At 53.4% G+C, this 14651-nt stretch overlaps 1 protein-coding gene across 1 annotated transcript in view; it reads right to left on the bottom strand.

Annotated features, from left to right (window-relative positions):
* The window catches only part of DYNC1H1 (dynein cytoplasmic 1 heavy chain 1), a 66587-nt gene that overhangs the window by 10036 nt on the left and 41900 nt on the right, over nucleotides 1–14651 (bottom strand). The window contains 20 exon segments of the mRNA XM_025042127.1: nucleotides 2–43; nucleotides 568–721; nucleotides 2336–2463; nucleotides 2587–2799; nucleotides 3480–3695; nucleotides 3781–3898; nucleotides 4364–4559; nucleotides 5593–5713; nucleotides 5915–6034; nucleotides 6138–6311; nucleotides 7254–7458; nucleotides 7560–7774; nucleotides 7858–8019; nucleotides 8119–8233; nucleotides 8872–9005; nucleotides 10473–10602; nucleotides 12617–12824; nucleotides 13307–13830; nucleotides 14284–14405; nucleotides 14489–14651. The exon segment at nucleotides 14489–14651 is cut by the window's right edge and continues 83 nt beyond it. Coding sequence (XP_024897895.1) covers nucleotides 2–43; nucleotides 568–721; nucleotides 2336–2463; nucleotides 2587–2799; nucleotides 3480–3695; nucleotides 3781–3898; nucleotides 4364–4559; nucleotides 5593–5713; nucleotides 5915–6034; nucleotides 6138–6311; nucleotides 7254–7458; nucleotides 7560–7774; nucleotides 7858–8019; nucleotides 8119–8233; nucleotides 8872–9005; nucleotides 10473–10602; nucleotides 12617–12824; nucleotides 13307–13830; nucleotides 14284–14405; nucleotides 14489–14651 — 3460 coding nt within the window.

The raw sequence follows: 14651 nt of genomic DNA, 5'->3' as shown, positions 1-14651 counted from the left end.
GGTTCAGCACCGGATTCAGAACTGGATCATAGCTTTCCACATCCTGTAGACACACGTAAGAAGTTTGCCGGTTAGGGCTTCACAGTATTGAGTTCACCCAAATCATGGTGTATCGACACTGACTCCCCACTCCAGATAAACACCTTCCCAGAGCACCTAGCCATTCAGACCTGCGCTGGCCAATATGGTAGGCATGAGCCCCATGTGGCCACCTCAATTAAAATTCCTTTCTTTAGTCACATCAGCCACTGTGTGACTGCCACGCTGGACAGCACCGGCTGCAAAGCACGTCGATCACTGCAGGTGGCTCCAGTGGACACTGATGACTTATAGACTAAGTGGAATTTTAAGTGCAAACCCTGCTTTTGTTGGACTTATTTTTTAAGAGAACAATCCCAAAGCTTTATCCTTTCTTTAGTATCAAATGAAGTCTTACAAAGTTCAAAACTATCACTTTATATTGTGTAACTTAGTTTTATTTCACATCAACTGTTTAAAAAAAATCTAAACGTATCCCTAAAAAGAATTCTCTTGGAAGCGGGGTCTGAAGAATCCAGACGCACATACCTGGACCAGCAAGGGGTTACCAAACCGCAGTGCGCTCTCCAGGTTCTTCCTAAAGGCGTCATCCAGGAAGCTGGTCCGCGTGATCTTACGGTCCTTGTACTCATTCATAATGAACTCCGTGGCCTGTCCGGAGGGGTCGATGATGAGCGGGTACCTGTGGATGAGGCGGAAGAGCAGGCTGCAGGAGCCAACGGGACACGCGCAGACATGGCACGGAGCCCCGTGAGGCAGGCGGAGAGGCCGCCCCTCCCCGATCGCCCTGCAGAGACCTAGGTGCTTAATGCTAAAATCATCTGTTTCAGAACTTCTGTAACGAAGAGGGAAGGAAGGCAGGCACGGACTGAGGGCCCTCTCTGGGGCACAGGTGCTCTCTCAGCGTCCTGCACGTGCCTGTCCAAAGGCCGAGCACGCCACGTTAGAATTACTGTGCTGTGTATTATTTACATCCCTTCTAGACAGCGACCTCCTATTAAGTAGGTATCAACAGTGCTACAGCAGCACCAAGATCCAACAATTATAAAGAGTTTAAGTTGTCAGGGACTCTGGCAAATTATAGACACATCTTCATTCAATCTCCACAATAATCTACGAGATAGGTACTGATATCAGACCCATTCTTAGAGAGGAGGAAAATGAGGCACAAAAAGGCTGAAGTGTTCAGGGTCCTACAGCCAATCAAAAAATTTAAAAACATGTAACATACACACAAATGCTCATGGAAGGGTACGTGAGGAGAACCCCCCACCATCCATTGGTCCTGTTTCTGGTCTGCCCACGCAAAGCACGTGTCGGTGTTTACAGACACATGTGCATCCGGGGGGAGCACAGCCCGACCCCCCTCTCCCTGCTGGAGCACTGTCTGCATGCAGGTCCCGTGTGAATGGCCTGGTCTGCAAGGACGCCGGGCTCCTGTGGTGGCGGGCGCGGGCCTCCGTCAGCTGGCACTAAGGTGGGGTCTGTGAGGCATTTCCAGTCTTCTGCTGGCACACACCCCGTCCTCGAACACCCTTAGGTCTGTCACTCTCCACGTGTGTCAGTCTACTGAGTAAACACCTAGAAGTGATCGTGTTTTCCATTCACACGAATCCGGCCCCTCACACAGACAACTGACGGATCAATATTCTCCCCAGCACCATCTGGCAAGAGGCTGAGCCACACATGGGACCAGAGGGCTTGCTCATAAAATCAAATGACACCTGGAAGAGTCATCATCTTTTTGTCCCTGGGACAGTGGCATCCAGCAAGGGCTCAAAAGTCCTCAGATATTGAGATGACGTTAAAAAGAAATCTCGGAGTGAATTTTTTAAAAAAGAGAAAACGTCGAGGGTGTCTGGGTGTAGAGTGGCCACAGGGGAGGGTCGAGCCTTAGGAGCTGGGCGGCCTGTCCGGGGTCAGAACTGAGGACCCCCATGGCCTACAGTGTCGTTGACCTTCACTGAATCCACGTTCCATTTGTTACTCTGGCCTTATACCAAAAAACAGGTGGCAAGTTCCCCTTTAACTTCTGGTCTGTTTTAACGTCCACCCCGACACACAATCCTGCCCGTCAATCTCGCGTCACGCTAGACGTGTATTCACACCGCAGAGCAGTTCAGCCAGCCGATGTGGAAGGATGGAATGGGTCGGGGACCAGCACGCACCTGCCAGCCCTGCAAGCCCGCTCCCAACTGCCTACTCACCTTCTCAAAGGTGTTTCGAAAAAAATTATACTGGGCTCATCACACACGAGAACTTCCAAGCTGCCCTCCTCGCGCACATGAGCACATACCTATTGAAGCGCTTCAGCATGATCGCGTTCTCCGTGCACAGGTCGTCTGCAGGTAAGGAGCTGGCCTGCCAGCGAAGGCGCTCGTCGGCATTGGAAAGATACTCGGTCCTGGCGATATCTGTGCGGAACTGAGAGGGCAGGGCGGTTGGCCTCCCTCCTCCGCCGTCTAGTTAGGGCTGCACCAGCTGCCCGGACGGCAGTTTGCCTCACACCCCAAACACGTCTTTTTGCAACTCCCTACGGACGGTTACCTGGATGTTGGCCTGCTGTAAGTGATGGGACCAGGTGGTAAACAAGTTTTGCCGCATCTGCTGGTCAAAATAACCCGCATAAGCAATAAACGCGGCTGACAGAAGACAGTCCCCAGCAATGGTAGACATCTGGTTTTTGAAAGTTTCACTTGTTTTCTCCCATCGTTCGCGTTCGGCAGACAAACTCTTCAGAAGAGCCGTGCTCCGGTTCACCTGACAGGAGACAACACGGGATTTACAGAGGAAAGAGCGGATCTGTCCCTCCATGCTGGGTGCAGGTTTGTGTGTGCTAGAAATAGAATCCTGCTCAAGCGGTCCGCAATCCCGGAGGAGATGGGGCCCAGGCCGTACATGGCCAGTGACGAGTGTCAGAATCCGGTCAGGCGTGAGGCGAGTGCAGAGATTCAGCCTGTGCGTGAGCAGCGATGGGGCAGGAAAGAGGAAAGGTGGGGGGAACAGGTGGCCTGGAGGGAGAGATGCTGGTGGCAGGGAGTAGAGTCTGAGGGCTGAAGAGGAGTGTGGGCGGACATGAGTGAGGGGGGCAGTGGATGGGACATCCTGACAAGGAGGCCCTCAGTGATGTCGCTTATGAAGTCGAGGCCCGAGAACTAACAGGTGTGGAGCCGGCCACCGGGGAGTGGGCTCACTGGCTTCAGATTGCCCTGGTGGTCTCTACCTAAACGCCACTCAGTGATGTGCAGGACAGTCATCAGGACCCCCTCAGACTTTACAGAGCTAATTCGCTGAGAATGTGGCCCATGCAGCACCTGTCACCATGATAATCCCGGTCCACCTGCTGAGGCCAGCAAGCGTTCCACATTAACACCAAAACGAAGCCTTCAGGGGGCGGGGGAAGGGAGCGCACTGGCGACAAGACCCGTGGAAGAGCTTACTTTTGCTTCGACAGCGGCCAGGTCGGCTTTGATGGCCTGGGCCTCGGAGATGAGCACCGCGTACTCCTCCTTGTAGCGGGCGATGCTGGCTTCCAGGTCGCGGATCATCTGCTCCACCTCGTTGGCCTTCTGCTGGTTGTCCTTGGCGTCATCTTCCAGCTTCTGCAGCTCGTTGCGCAGGGGCTCCACTCGCTTCAACATGTCTGCATAGTTAAGCTGAGGGGAGCAAATGGTAACTGTCGAGGAAAAGTGACCGGACAAGACGTCACGGCCCACAGGAGCTCCTAGCCGTGCGACTCACCTGGGCGATCGCCCATTTCACCATGGGACCGCAGGCCAGCGAAGCCCGGTTCACGATTTCGTAGTTGTAGCTTGGGTTGGACATGTAGTTTTTCTTCATCTTCTCCCTTATGGCGTCGCTGAAAAAAAGGGGTTGCGTTTCTAAGCAGGTGTAGGGCCAAAGAACAGGAGAGCTTTTGGGAAATCAAAATGGAAAGGCCAGTTTTCACCTGCTGCCCTGGTGACCGCGGAGGATGAGACTGACTGAGCCCCGTTAGGAGACAGTGACACCGCTGCTGAGAAGGACTCTGGCTCCTTGTCCTTCCCTCTCCCCCAACAGGAGACAGAGTGGGGCCAGCTCTGTGGCAGTGGCCGGGGGCCTCTGCTCTGACTGCGGCAAGGGTATGGCTTGCGTGGTTAAGGGTCAGAAAACTCTTGCCAGGAACATGGGGAAGAAATCTACCTCTCTGAGTGGAAACGGTCTGAAGGGCACTGATGTCGCTAACTGACGCTGCCGTCTGGCGTATGCTACTTCACAGACAAAGCCGGGAGAGAACAGAAAGGCCTCCCAACACCCGAACGGTCTCTTGCCTCCCGGCAGTCACCTGATCTCCTCCGCAGAGAAGTTCACGATGGTGGGGATGAAGTTCTCCCGCATGATGATGGAGCGGATCTGCTTCCAGTCCGTCGTGCTCTCCCCCAGTAGCAGACAGATGGACTCGAGCGCCAGCTTCACGGCCGCAGGGGGGTTGGCCATGGAACGCACTTCCACCAGGTGCTGCTTCTTTATCGACTTCACGGCTGGGCACAGCGGGAGAGGTTTGGAGGGGCGGGGGGAGACAGCGGGATGTGAGACGGGCACCAGACCACAGACACTTTGACTCCAATGAGAAAAGGGACAACTGCTCAGAAGATCCAAGTGGATATAAGAATTTCTGTCTTAAAACCCTCTGGAATAGCTTAGGTAGCCGATACCGATCTTTTAAATTATGAAGATCTTATTGTTTTAAACACGAACGGCAACGTTTCATAAAAAGCAAGATGTTACCTTAAAAATGTCTCAAAAGTTTATGCGTTTATTTCGTACAATTTAAATGCTAATGGGCAAGAAGGGAGCACAGGCTTAAAGTCACTCTTCACCGTGTGAACTGCCAACAAAAACGGGGTGACAGGTACTGCCCTACTGCCACAGCACCCCACAGGCTCACAGGGGTGGAAAGGGAGAGACCAGTGACTGTTCTCAGCCCTCAAGTAACCACCAACCATGACAAGAACACGCGCAGAAATGACAACATGGTGACACTGTACGTGAGAATTTCTTAGTGAAGTTCAAGAATTTCTAATTATCACCAGATTAAAAAATTCATCAACACAAAGCTTATTCTGTCAACTTTCTCTTATGAGAAGAATTTCACTACAGTGAAAATAGACCAGTTCTACAGCAGTCCCCAACCTTTGTGGGACCAGGGCCTGGTTCCCCTATGACAATCGAGTGCCTGATGAGCTGAGGGGGAGCTGAGGTGGTAGAGCCAGCTCCGGGGAGCGGCTGCAAACACAGACGTAGCTTCGCTCGCTTGTCTGCTGCTCACCTCCTGCTGTGTGGCCCAGTTCCTAACAGACCATGGACCGGTACTGGTCCGTGGCCCGGGGGATGGGGACCTCTGCTCTACAGGAACCTTTAAGAGATAAAGGCAGTGCTGGGTACGCAGAAAAGCCTTCGGATATCCTCCAGTGATGCTTGTGGACGTGCATACGCCCAGAACCTGAGGGAAGCCTCGTTCACGCCCGAGCCCCGCGCTGACCTGGAGGGCAAGCACGCACGGCAGACACGTACCATTCTGGGCCTCGATGACGGCGGGCTCTACCTTGTCCAGGTCTTCTTTGACGCTCATTTGTTTGTCTGCAATCACTTCCTGCTGCTTATGCAGCTGTTCCTGAATTTCTTGGCTCATGACCTAGAGAGGAAGGATGGCTCAGCTGCGGGGTAAGCGCTGAGTGGTCTGCAGAGGGGATCCCAGCACGACGCCCCTCACCCCATCCCAAACACCCCGACCTGTTAAACCCTGCAACCCGTCTCGGCCTGCACTTCCCACTCTCCTCAGAGATGGAAAACGCCCGGCCCGCACTGGCCCCAGCTCCTGAGATGAAGGGAGCACCTTTTTCTTTTCGGCCTCTTGCTGGTCCTTCACCATCTTCTTCAGCTTGTCATTGGCCGCCGCATTCTTTACCTCCAGCTCCTGACTCTTTATCCTCAAGTCACGACGCAGCTCTTCCACCTACGGAACGAAAAGCACGTGAGGCAGGCAGACAGGAGGGCCGACCCGAGAGCGGCCTCGCCCAGGCCTGCGCCACTAAAGGGAGCTCATGCCGGCCACGTACCTGGTCGACTGTTTCTTTGATTTTCCTGAGCCCCACGTTCAGGTGCATCTGCTGCTCCTCCAGCTCGCTCCGCTTCTCGTGGAACAGGTTGGCGTAATGGTTGATGAAGTCCAGGTAGTGCCGGGGCGTGATGGCCATCGTCCTGCCGCCTCGCTTGGCTAGCCGAGCGTTAGCCTTCGAGAAAACAGTTAAATCTTTCACTCTTCAGGACGTTCTCTGGTTTCACCTCAGAAAACCCTAACTGTTCTGCCTGTTGGCCCTCGGTGTGACCTGGTGGCACGGACCCAGCCCTCAGGAGTCACAGCACTAGAGCTGGGGCCTTAGCTCGGCCTCCTAAGAGATCCAACGTCCCTTAAACCTCTAAGCTTTCTCGTCGGATTTCCCCAGGATGGAGAAGGTGATTACGGCAATCTCAGAAAAGGCTCCACAAACTGGGGAGTTACGCCTCCTCGGCCTTCTCCTGCTTATTTTCAGTGGATACCAAAACAAGAGATGGCACCAGCAAGAGAGGAGCGAGGCAGCACAGGCTCGTGTCATCAACTGCTCTTGGTCCCCTCTGCCTACAGGGACACGTGTGAAGCAGGGCAGTGGCGGAGGAGGGCCAGCAGGGGGAGCCAGGGCTGGACTACACTCCAGAGGCCATGCAGGTGGCCGATGCAGTGGTTTTCACCAAGCACTTCAGACAGAGCAGACCGGACTCCTCCATCACAGTCTAGAGCAAGGTCAGTGAGCTGCCAGCGGTTGGGCCCTGCCACTTCATGCGCCTGTACGCAGCCCGCAGGGGCTTCTGTGCTGCACGTGCCGAGCCGGGTGGCTGTCCCAGAGACCCCTGCGGTCCTTTACAGACAGAGTGGGCCGAGCCCTGGTCGAGAGGCGGGAATGGGGCCTGAAACCGTGGCAGCCAGAAGAGAAAAGCAGAGAGCGCTTCGAGGACACAGAATCGTGGGGGCAGTGAAGGGTTGGTGACGAGGACGAGATGGCATCGGAGGCTAGAGAGCAGCAGGTGATGCCAGCGTCAAATGTGAAGAACCCAAGGGTCTCCTCTTGTACTGGCTTAGCTGTACTGTGGCACGAGGGTCAGCTCTGCTTTCCCCGTGACCTCCGAGCAGAACCCACCTGGTGAAGAGTCTGATGAACAAACACACAGCTATTCACGATGGCTTCCCGATGCGACGGGGGCTGCGGCAGTTTGTCATACACGAGGGGCATGTAATCGGGCACGATGTAGTTCGGCTTCTCCAGGTCCATCTTACTTGTGAATTCTTTGCCAACTTGATACAGAGCTTCCGTGGACCAGTCCCCAAACCAATTCAACACACACCTGAAGAAGACGCCCGCATCTCAGCACGGCCTCCAGGAGCAGGTGTCCCCGGGGAAGGGAACCGACTGCTCCGACCCAGAGCTGAGCGGGGACCAGCGTACCTGTTAAAAAGTGCTGGGGAGGTGGCCGCACGGTCCTTGAGTCCCTCTGAGGACGGGTTCATGGTGAAGACGACGTGGAGGTTGCGGATGACCTGGCTGGTGAACCACTTGTACAGCTCCTCGTGCGAGTCCAGCATCAAGCCCTCCTTCTGCGCCCCCTCCTTGCACTGGGTCATCAAGGTGGCGTACTCATCTCCTTCAAAGAGACCAGGGACCTAGGGATAAAGCAGCACCATGCCTGACTGGTTCTCGTAATCCGACGTCACGTACCACGCGATGCAACAGGGCACTGAGTCACCTCTCCGTTGGCCAGAAGTGTGTTCATTCGCTCCAGGAAGCCAGAATCCAATACATTGGACTCGTCCATGATAAATGCTATCTTTTCGTTTTTACAGCCAGAGCGTCTCAACACTGTCCGAAGATCTTCATCAAAGTCTTCCCCGGTGTACTTCCTGTGCACCTGCAGAAGCGATGGGCAGGTTAGGTCCATTCTCGCTCAAGCAGCTCCGTGCACAAACTGAGTCCATCGCTCAGACTACAAGGCAGTAAGCAGACCCACCTTGATCTGGTACACGCTCAACCCGTTCATCCAGGCCACGAAGCGGGACAGCGTGGTTTTTCCTGCTCCGCTGACACCGATCAGAAGCAAGTGGCCTTGAGGTTGGCGGAATATTCTGAAACACGAGAAAGGACAAATTTGAAGGCTGTTACGCTGCATCCCCTTTGACACTCCTGTCCGAACTTTTTCGGGATTCAATCTATATTTCTAGCGTTTTGACGTGAATTTGTACATTCAGAGTGGCCTTGAGGTTGGCGGAATATTCTGAAACACCAGAAAGGACAAATTTGAAGGCTGTTACGCTGCATCCCCTTTGACACTCCTGTCCTGAACTTCTTCAGGATTCAATCTATATTTCTAGCGTTTTGACATGAATTTGTACATTCGGCATTTGTTGACCAATTATTCCTTCCCAGGTCCAGTGGGCTGCAAAGAGCAATAAGACATGACACTCCAGACACTCCGATGACACGAGGGAGACAGACCCAATTCCAGCAGGAGGTTGCAAGGGCTGTGATCTTGGCGGGTGTAAAGTGCTAGGAGGGGCTGAAGGAAGTTCCGCTTCGCAGGAAAGGTTAGGACAGGGAAGCTGGACTTAGAAAGAAAGCGGGGAGTCGCTTGGCAGCGAAGGCTGAGGTGGAGGTGGGGGGAGGTCTGTCAGGACAGCGGCAGGCCTGGCATGATCCCCCCACACCCTGGGTCAAGAGCAGCTTAGGCGGGTGGTGAGGATGTGACAACAAAAAGCCCACCCACCGGTCAATCCTGAGCACGTGGTCTAACACTTCATTAAACAGGACCAGAGGGACATCCAGTTCTTCCTCATAGAAGACTTTCAGCCTGGCTTTGACATAATCCCTTAACTCTTCTTGGTCTACTGGGATGTAGTCCTGTAGGAAAAAAGGTAAGACCCACATCACTAAGAATAAATTATCTTAGTTATCATACCACGGTCGGTTATATTTCCACATAGCAAGAAACTGTTAAAAATGCAACAAAAGATATTATTTATAACGTAGCAACAAAAATGTAAGTTAACTAGGACTGAACCAAAAAATACAGAAAAATTTTATAGAGAAAACTCAATTTCACTGAAAGACATCACGAAATACCTAAATAAATGAAGAGACGTACTATGTTCAAGGAGGAAAAAAAGCATGCTACTGTAAAGGTGTCACTTGCACCCAAATTGACATTGAGAGTCAATGTAACTCCAGCCAAAACCTAAGAGTGGATGGCAGTGGTGGTTTTGGTGCCACTCGACAAAGCAATTCTAAATTTCAGTGGGAAAAGGAAAGGGCACAAATGGTCAAGTTTGCCCTAAAGACAAACCAGGTGTGAGGACCTGGCCTATCGGATACACTCGTTACTGTAATCGAGACTACGTGGTTTTCCCACAGGAAGTCACAGACAGATCAACAGCAGGATGGCTCTGAAACAGACCTCTGCGCACAGGGAAGCCCATTACGACAGAGAGACACTGCAGGGTAAAGGCCCATTCAACAAACAATGCTGGGGACAATGGACGTCCACAGGAAAAAAAGCTGAAAACGGACCCATAACTCACTTAATACACAAAATTACTGATGGATTATGGATTTAAATGGTAGGTGTCTTTAAGAATATCTTTTTCACAAGACACTGTAAAGAGAGTGAAAAGAAAGCCACCAGGGAAAGATGTTGCCTATAAATGAAGGATCAGCATCTCAAGTCCAGAAATAAATAAAAAATTCTAGCAACACTGAGCAAACCTGCCTTGCCCCTTGCTGTCCTGTGCCTTTGCTGTTGGGCTCCTCCTGACACTAAGGCCTTCGAACCCTTTAGGAACCAACGCAAGGGCCGGCTGTGCCAAGATGCCACCCCTCCCCCGGTGCGCTGCAGCTCCCCAAAAGCAGGCTGTGTTCGCCGCCAAGCGGCAGTGCCTACCACGTGAAGTGCGTATCGAGCTGGCGACTATCACAGTGTCCCAATCTTTCTCAGAGAAAAGGACACCTCTCAGCTGTCCTGGAAATGCCGCTTTGGTTTAGAACTTCAGCACATAAAACATGTTCACACAAATTTTCACAATCACCCCATATTCAGTGTGAGGAAAGCGAAAGCAAAGGCTTCTTTCACGGCAAACACACCGAAGCACGTCTTCTAGTGGCCGGAGGAGCCAGCGCAGGGAGCAGAAATGCACGCCAGCCGCAGCCGCTGCCCTGGGATTTCCCACCCTAAGTCACCAACGGCTGCAAACACGTAGTCCGCCAGTGTGCCTACAAGCAGCTTCATTCACAGGCACTTCAAAACGAAGACGCTGGTCAGAAAACAATTCTAACTGAAAGGACAGGATGGAGGGAAGTGGAGCCAGGTGTCACCTTTGACAGCCAGTTGCTGTACAGGATGGGCCGGCTCGTCGCCCGCTCCTTGTCTATGTTGGGGAAGTGCTTGAGGGCCACCATGTCGATGTTCTCGTCCGTCCAGCGTCGCTCCTCGTCCCCCACGAGTCTGTAGGGAGGAGCAGAGCACGCATGAGGCCCCGGGGCCATGGTGGGAGACCACCGGGCGGCGGGGGCGCGGGTGTGTGTGTGTGTTTTGGGGGCTGCTCCAAGGGCTGGGTGCTTTCTCTTCCATTTCCTACAAATGGAAAACCTAAGAATCTGAATGTAAGATGGCTCAAGCGATCTGATCTTTAACATTAAATATAAAAGCCCTCGGAGCTCGGGCATCACCATACTTTAAAAAAGTCCCCTAAAAAGGTTTGCTCACACTGATTTAAAAAACGAAACTGACTCCGGTTTCTGAGCTTGCTGGCGAGGTGTCCTGAGGTGCTGTAACGGTGCCGCTTGGAGACACAGGGCTTAGGAGGGAGCCCACGGAGCACGCAGGCGGGACGGAGGCTGTCCTCGTAGGCGGGGGGGTGGGGGGGCTCATGAGAAGCTGACTACTGGCACTTGGCAGGCTACCAGGGGGCCGTCCAGCGAAGGCCACCAACCGTGCAGTCACTGCGGCCTGGAGTGCTGGGACACCCGACTGCTATGGCTATATTTGAATCTAAATAAAATTTCGTCTTTGGTGTTTTGGGAAATCTGTGAAAATTACCCTGTACCTCAAAATTCTTTTTTCTAATTAAAAAAAAAAGAGCAACTAAAGATAGCTCACATAACAGCAACAAAAAGACTACATTTTTAAAGTGGTAGAACCCCACAAGGATATGAAAATAGGGCTGCCAGGGCTAACGAGCCCCTTACTCCGCCTCCCCTGCCTTCTCCGTCTCTCGCCGTGCGCTGCTCTGCGAGGCGGCTCTGGGAACCTGGGCTCCCCAAGGCCTGGCCTGAGAGTCCGTGGACAACGAGGCGATACTCCTGGAAGCCTGGCTACGGAAAGCCGCCTGGAGGCAGGTGACTGGTCCAGGGGCTTTACCGCCAAACACCTGCCTCTTAGTCTGAAGGGAACCGTCTGCTCTGGATCCTCCCGGGGGAATAACTATTAAGTGCTACCAACTACCCATGCTGGACACTGCCAGTGGCCAGAGGAGCTCGTCCTGCTGGGACCGCGTCTGCTGCAGACGGGCCACAGCAGGAAACTTCGCGCAGGCTGGGGTGTGGGGCTCCGCAGCCCCTCCCGGGCTGTTCTGAGGGAGCTGGTTCCTGGGCCAATCATCTCCCCCAAACTCTGCAACCCGGAACTGTGAGGCTGTGTCAAACAGTCCGTTCAGACGTGCTGTTTACTAGAGATTTAGTAAAAGCAATGCACTTTAGCTTTTCCTCGCTAACCTAAACTGAGCCTGAAACTCTGTGGAAAACTGCAGTGCTAAACACAGAAAATTAAAAACGTAAGGAAAAGGTACGACAGGGCAGGAGCTACGAAAACGAAGAACTTACTGTGAGACAAAGATCGCATGGAGCTAAAAAGGATGCATGAAAAAGGTCCTGATTTTAAAAGGTCAGTAATTTTCAAGATTCTTTGAAAGACAAAAAGCCTCAGCTCTTTACTGACACTGACTGTGACTCAGACCACAGACCTCCGGTGACTGACGCTGATCGGTAGTCGCCAGCAAGCAGCTCCTTCCCTTAAGTGCTGCTCGCTTGACTAGGAAAAGTCAAAACGCACAGGGAAAAGAGCTGACACAAGTGGTCAATAGGTAAAACAGAAAAACCGATGTCCCAGAGACACAGCTGCAACCCGGGTGACAACAGAGACCGCGGGCGGGGACTGCACCCCAGGTGCCCTCAGAAGGCATCTTAACTCTACGGTGACAAGGCCATCGCCTCGTGTGGAGCCCACTCAATAGCTAAAGAGGTCAAAGTGCCTTTCCCGAGGTCACACGGTCACCAGCGGTGGGCAGTCCCCGTGACCCATTATATCGGGGGTGGGCACGGTCGATCCCTCGCCGCCCCTGCCCCTCCAGCAGCAGCACGGCCGAGCTCAGTCTTGGGCAGGCCGGCCTCACACTGGCCTGACCCAGAAGGTAGTAAGGACGCGAAGCAGGGGCACGGGGCCCACTGCCCGTTGGCTTTACCTGTCTTGGAAGAGACGGAGGGCTTCGTGTGCCCACACCCGAACGAGGCCTTCCACAGACAGGGTCTCCAGGGGCCTCAGCGCCTCGAAGATGCCGCGCACCCACCTCGTCATCTCGCGGGGGTAAGACGCGGACGGTGAACGAAAGGGAAAACCAGAAATAACACGCAAACAGTGTGAGACACGGAAAGTACAGGAAAGGTCAAATGCTGTTTAACACTTTTATGTCAAAAGTCAAAAATCCAGACCCCGGAACAGTTAAGGATGACTTAATTAAGCAACGCTGGAACAACTGAACAACTGTCCACAGCAGTCAGGCCCAAGTTGCTCATTTTATGTTGAAAAAATATGAAACCACAGGAAATTGTTCTGAAAACATTTTAAAAAATATAAGTTAGAGGAAAGTCTTTCAAAGCATGAATTAGAAAGCAGAAACAATAAAAAAAAGTTTTATGCTGTCAAAAAATTCTGTAGGGGAAAAAACCGTAATTACGCAAAATTAAAAATGTTCGCAACATGCAATGGGCGGCGCTTTCATAAAACACCGTGAAGACGACAGACGTGTCACTGGACAGCTGGCAGTTCTCTCGCGTGAGCCCTTGGTTCAAGGGTGTACGTGAGAAGGCTTCACGAAGAAATGCAACTAGCAACGGCTTCTGTTCATCCAGGGGGCAAAGATCTTTCTAATAAATACTTTTAAAATGCTGACGAGGACACAGGGGATGCAGCGCTGCTGGTGGGCGTGTCACTGGTCCAGCCCCTGACAGCAGTCCAGCAGCACAGCCGTGGCAAACGCTGCAGGAGAACTGGACGTGCACGCTCGTGCCGCTGGGACCAGGGCGCGTCCTTTTGGAGACGGCACGGTACAGACTCAACTCCATAAAGGAAATTCGTCTACACACACGTATAGACGAGGATAGAGTGGGCATGAGCCTGACTGCAGTTGCAGGACCAGGCAGAGGAATGGCGGGGCGGCACCCGGCAGAAAGGCTCTGAGAAAGCTCAGTCTTCCCACAAAGCCGGACAGCCAGAGGCACAGAGGCGCGTACCTGAGACATGGTGTAGAACTCCACCATGGCAGCGGTGAGCGGCTCCGCGTACGTGCGCAGAGACGGGATGAGCCGCAGCATGGCCCGGTTGAAGGTGCCGTAGATCTGCGTCAGGGAGGCGGGTCCGGGGTAATCCACGTACACCACAGGCACGTGACGCAGGAATCTGTGCCAAAAGAGCCGGCTCAGTCCCCCCCGGCAACAAGCCGTGCAGAGCGCAGCGCCCCCGTCCTGGGGTCTGGACCCGAGGCGGCTCCCTAACCCGCCCACACAGGCTTCACGGCACAGGCATCCGAGGTCACACTCGAACTGGGTCTGACACGTACTAGTAGATGCAAAACACTTGAGAAAAAATCAAGCAACGAAGGGAAACCATGCAGGCTGGTTTCAGCCTCCACCCTGCAGACAGGTCCAGGGCAGCTCACTGCTGCCCAGGAAAACACTTTCACTTTCACGTGTGTGTCCCAGTATTCCAGTACTGTGTGAGGGACGCAGGAGGGACTGTGATAAGCAGTATTTTGTTACCTTTTCGTCATTAAACCCAGCTTTTTGTAGTGCTGTGTTTAAAGGCACCCCAGAACTGGTGTGTGGGGAAGGACAGCCTGCGGGGCTGTGTCACCTGTGAGAGAGAGGCTTTCTTCCAGGGTCCGTGGGCGGGTTACAAGCCCCGACAAACTGGATCCTCTCCAGCTTCACCCAGGTTTGATCTGAGGTTCGGTAAAAGCCTCCATGCTCCACCATCTGAGGGCAAGCAGGGGTAGCACGTCAGAAGCAAGTGCGAACAGAAGACAGGGGGCAGAAGGGGCCCGGGGGAGCAGACGAACCTGTCTGATGAAGGATATGACCCTCTGCGTCCCGTACTTATCCATGTCTGGCAGGTTGATCTCGTCACAGAACAACACCAGCCACTTCCCGAGCTGCACCGGGGCCAGGACGACGCCGTTCGGGGTGCGCCGGTACTCGCAATAGTGGTCGAATCAGCAGGCG

Source organism: Pteropus alecto, unplaced genomic scaffold, assembly GCF_000325575.1.
Source record: "Pteropus alecto unplaced genomic scaffold, ASM32557v1 scaffold8, whole genome shotgun sequence".
Classification (NCBI taxonomy): Eukaryota; Metazoa; Chordata; class Mammalia; order Chiroptera; family Pteropodidae; genus Pteropus; species Pteropus alecto.
Note: the sequence above shows the minus strand (reverse complement) of the source record. Positions and strands in the feature narration are given on the sequence as shown.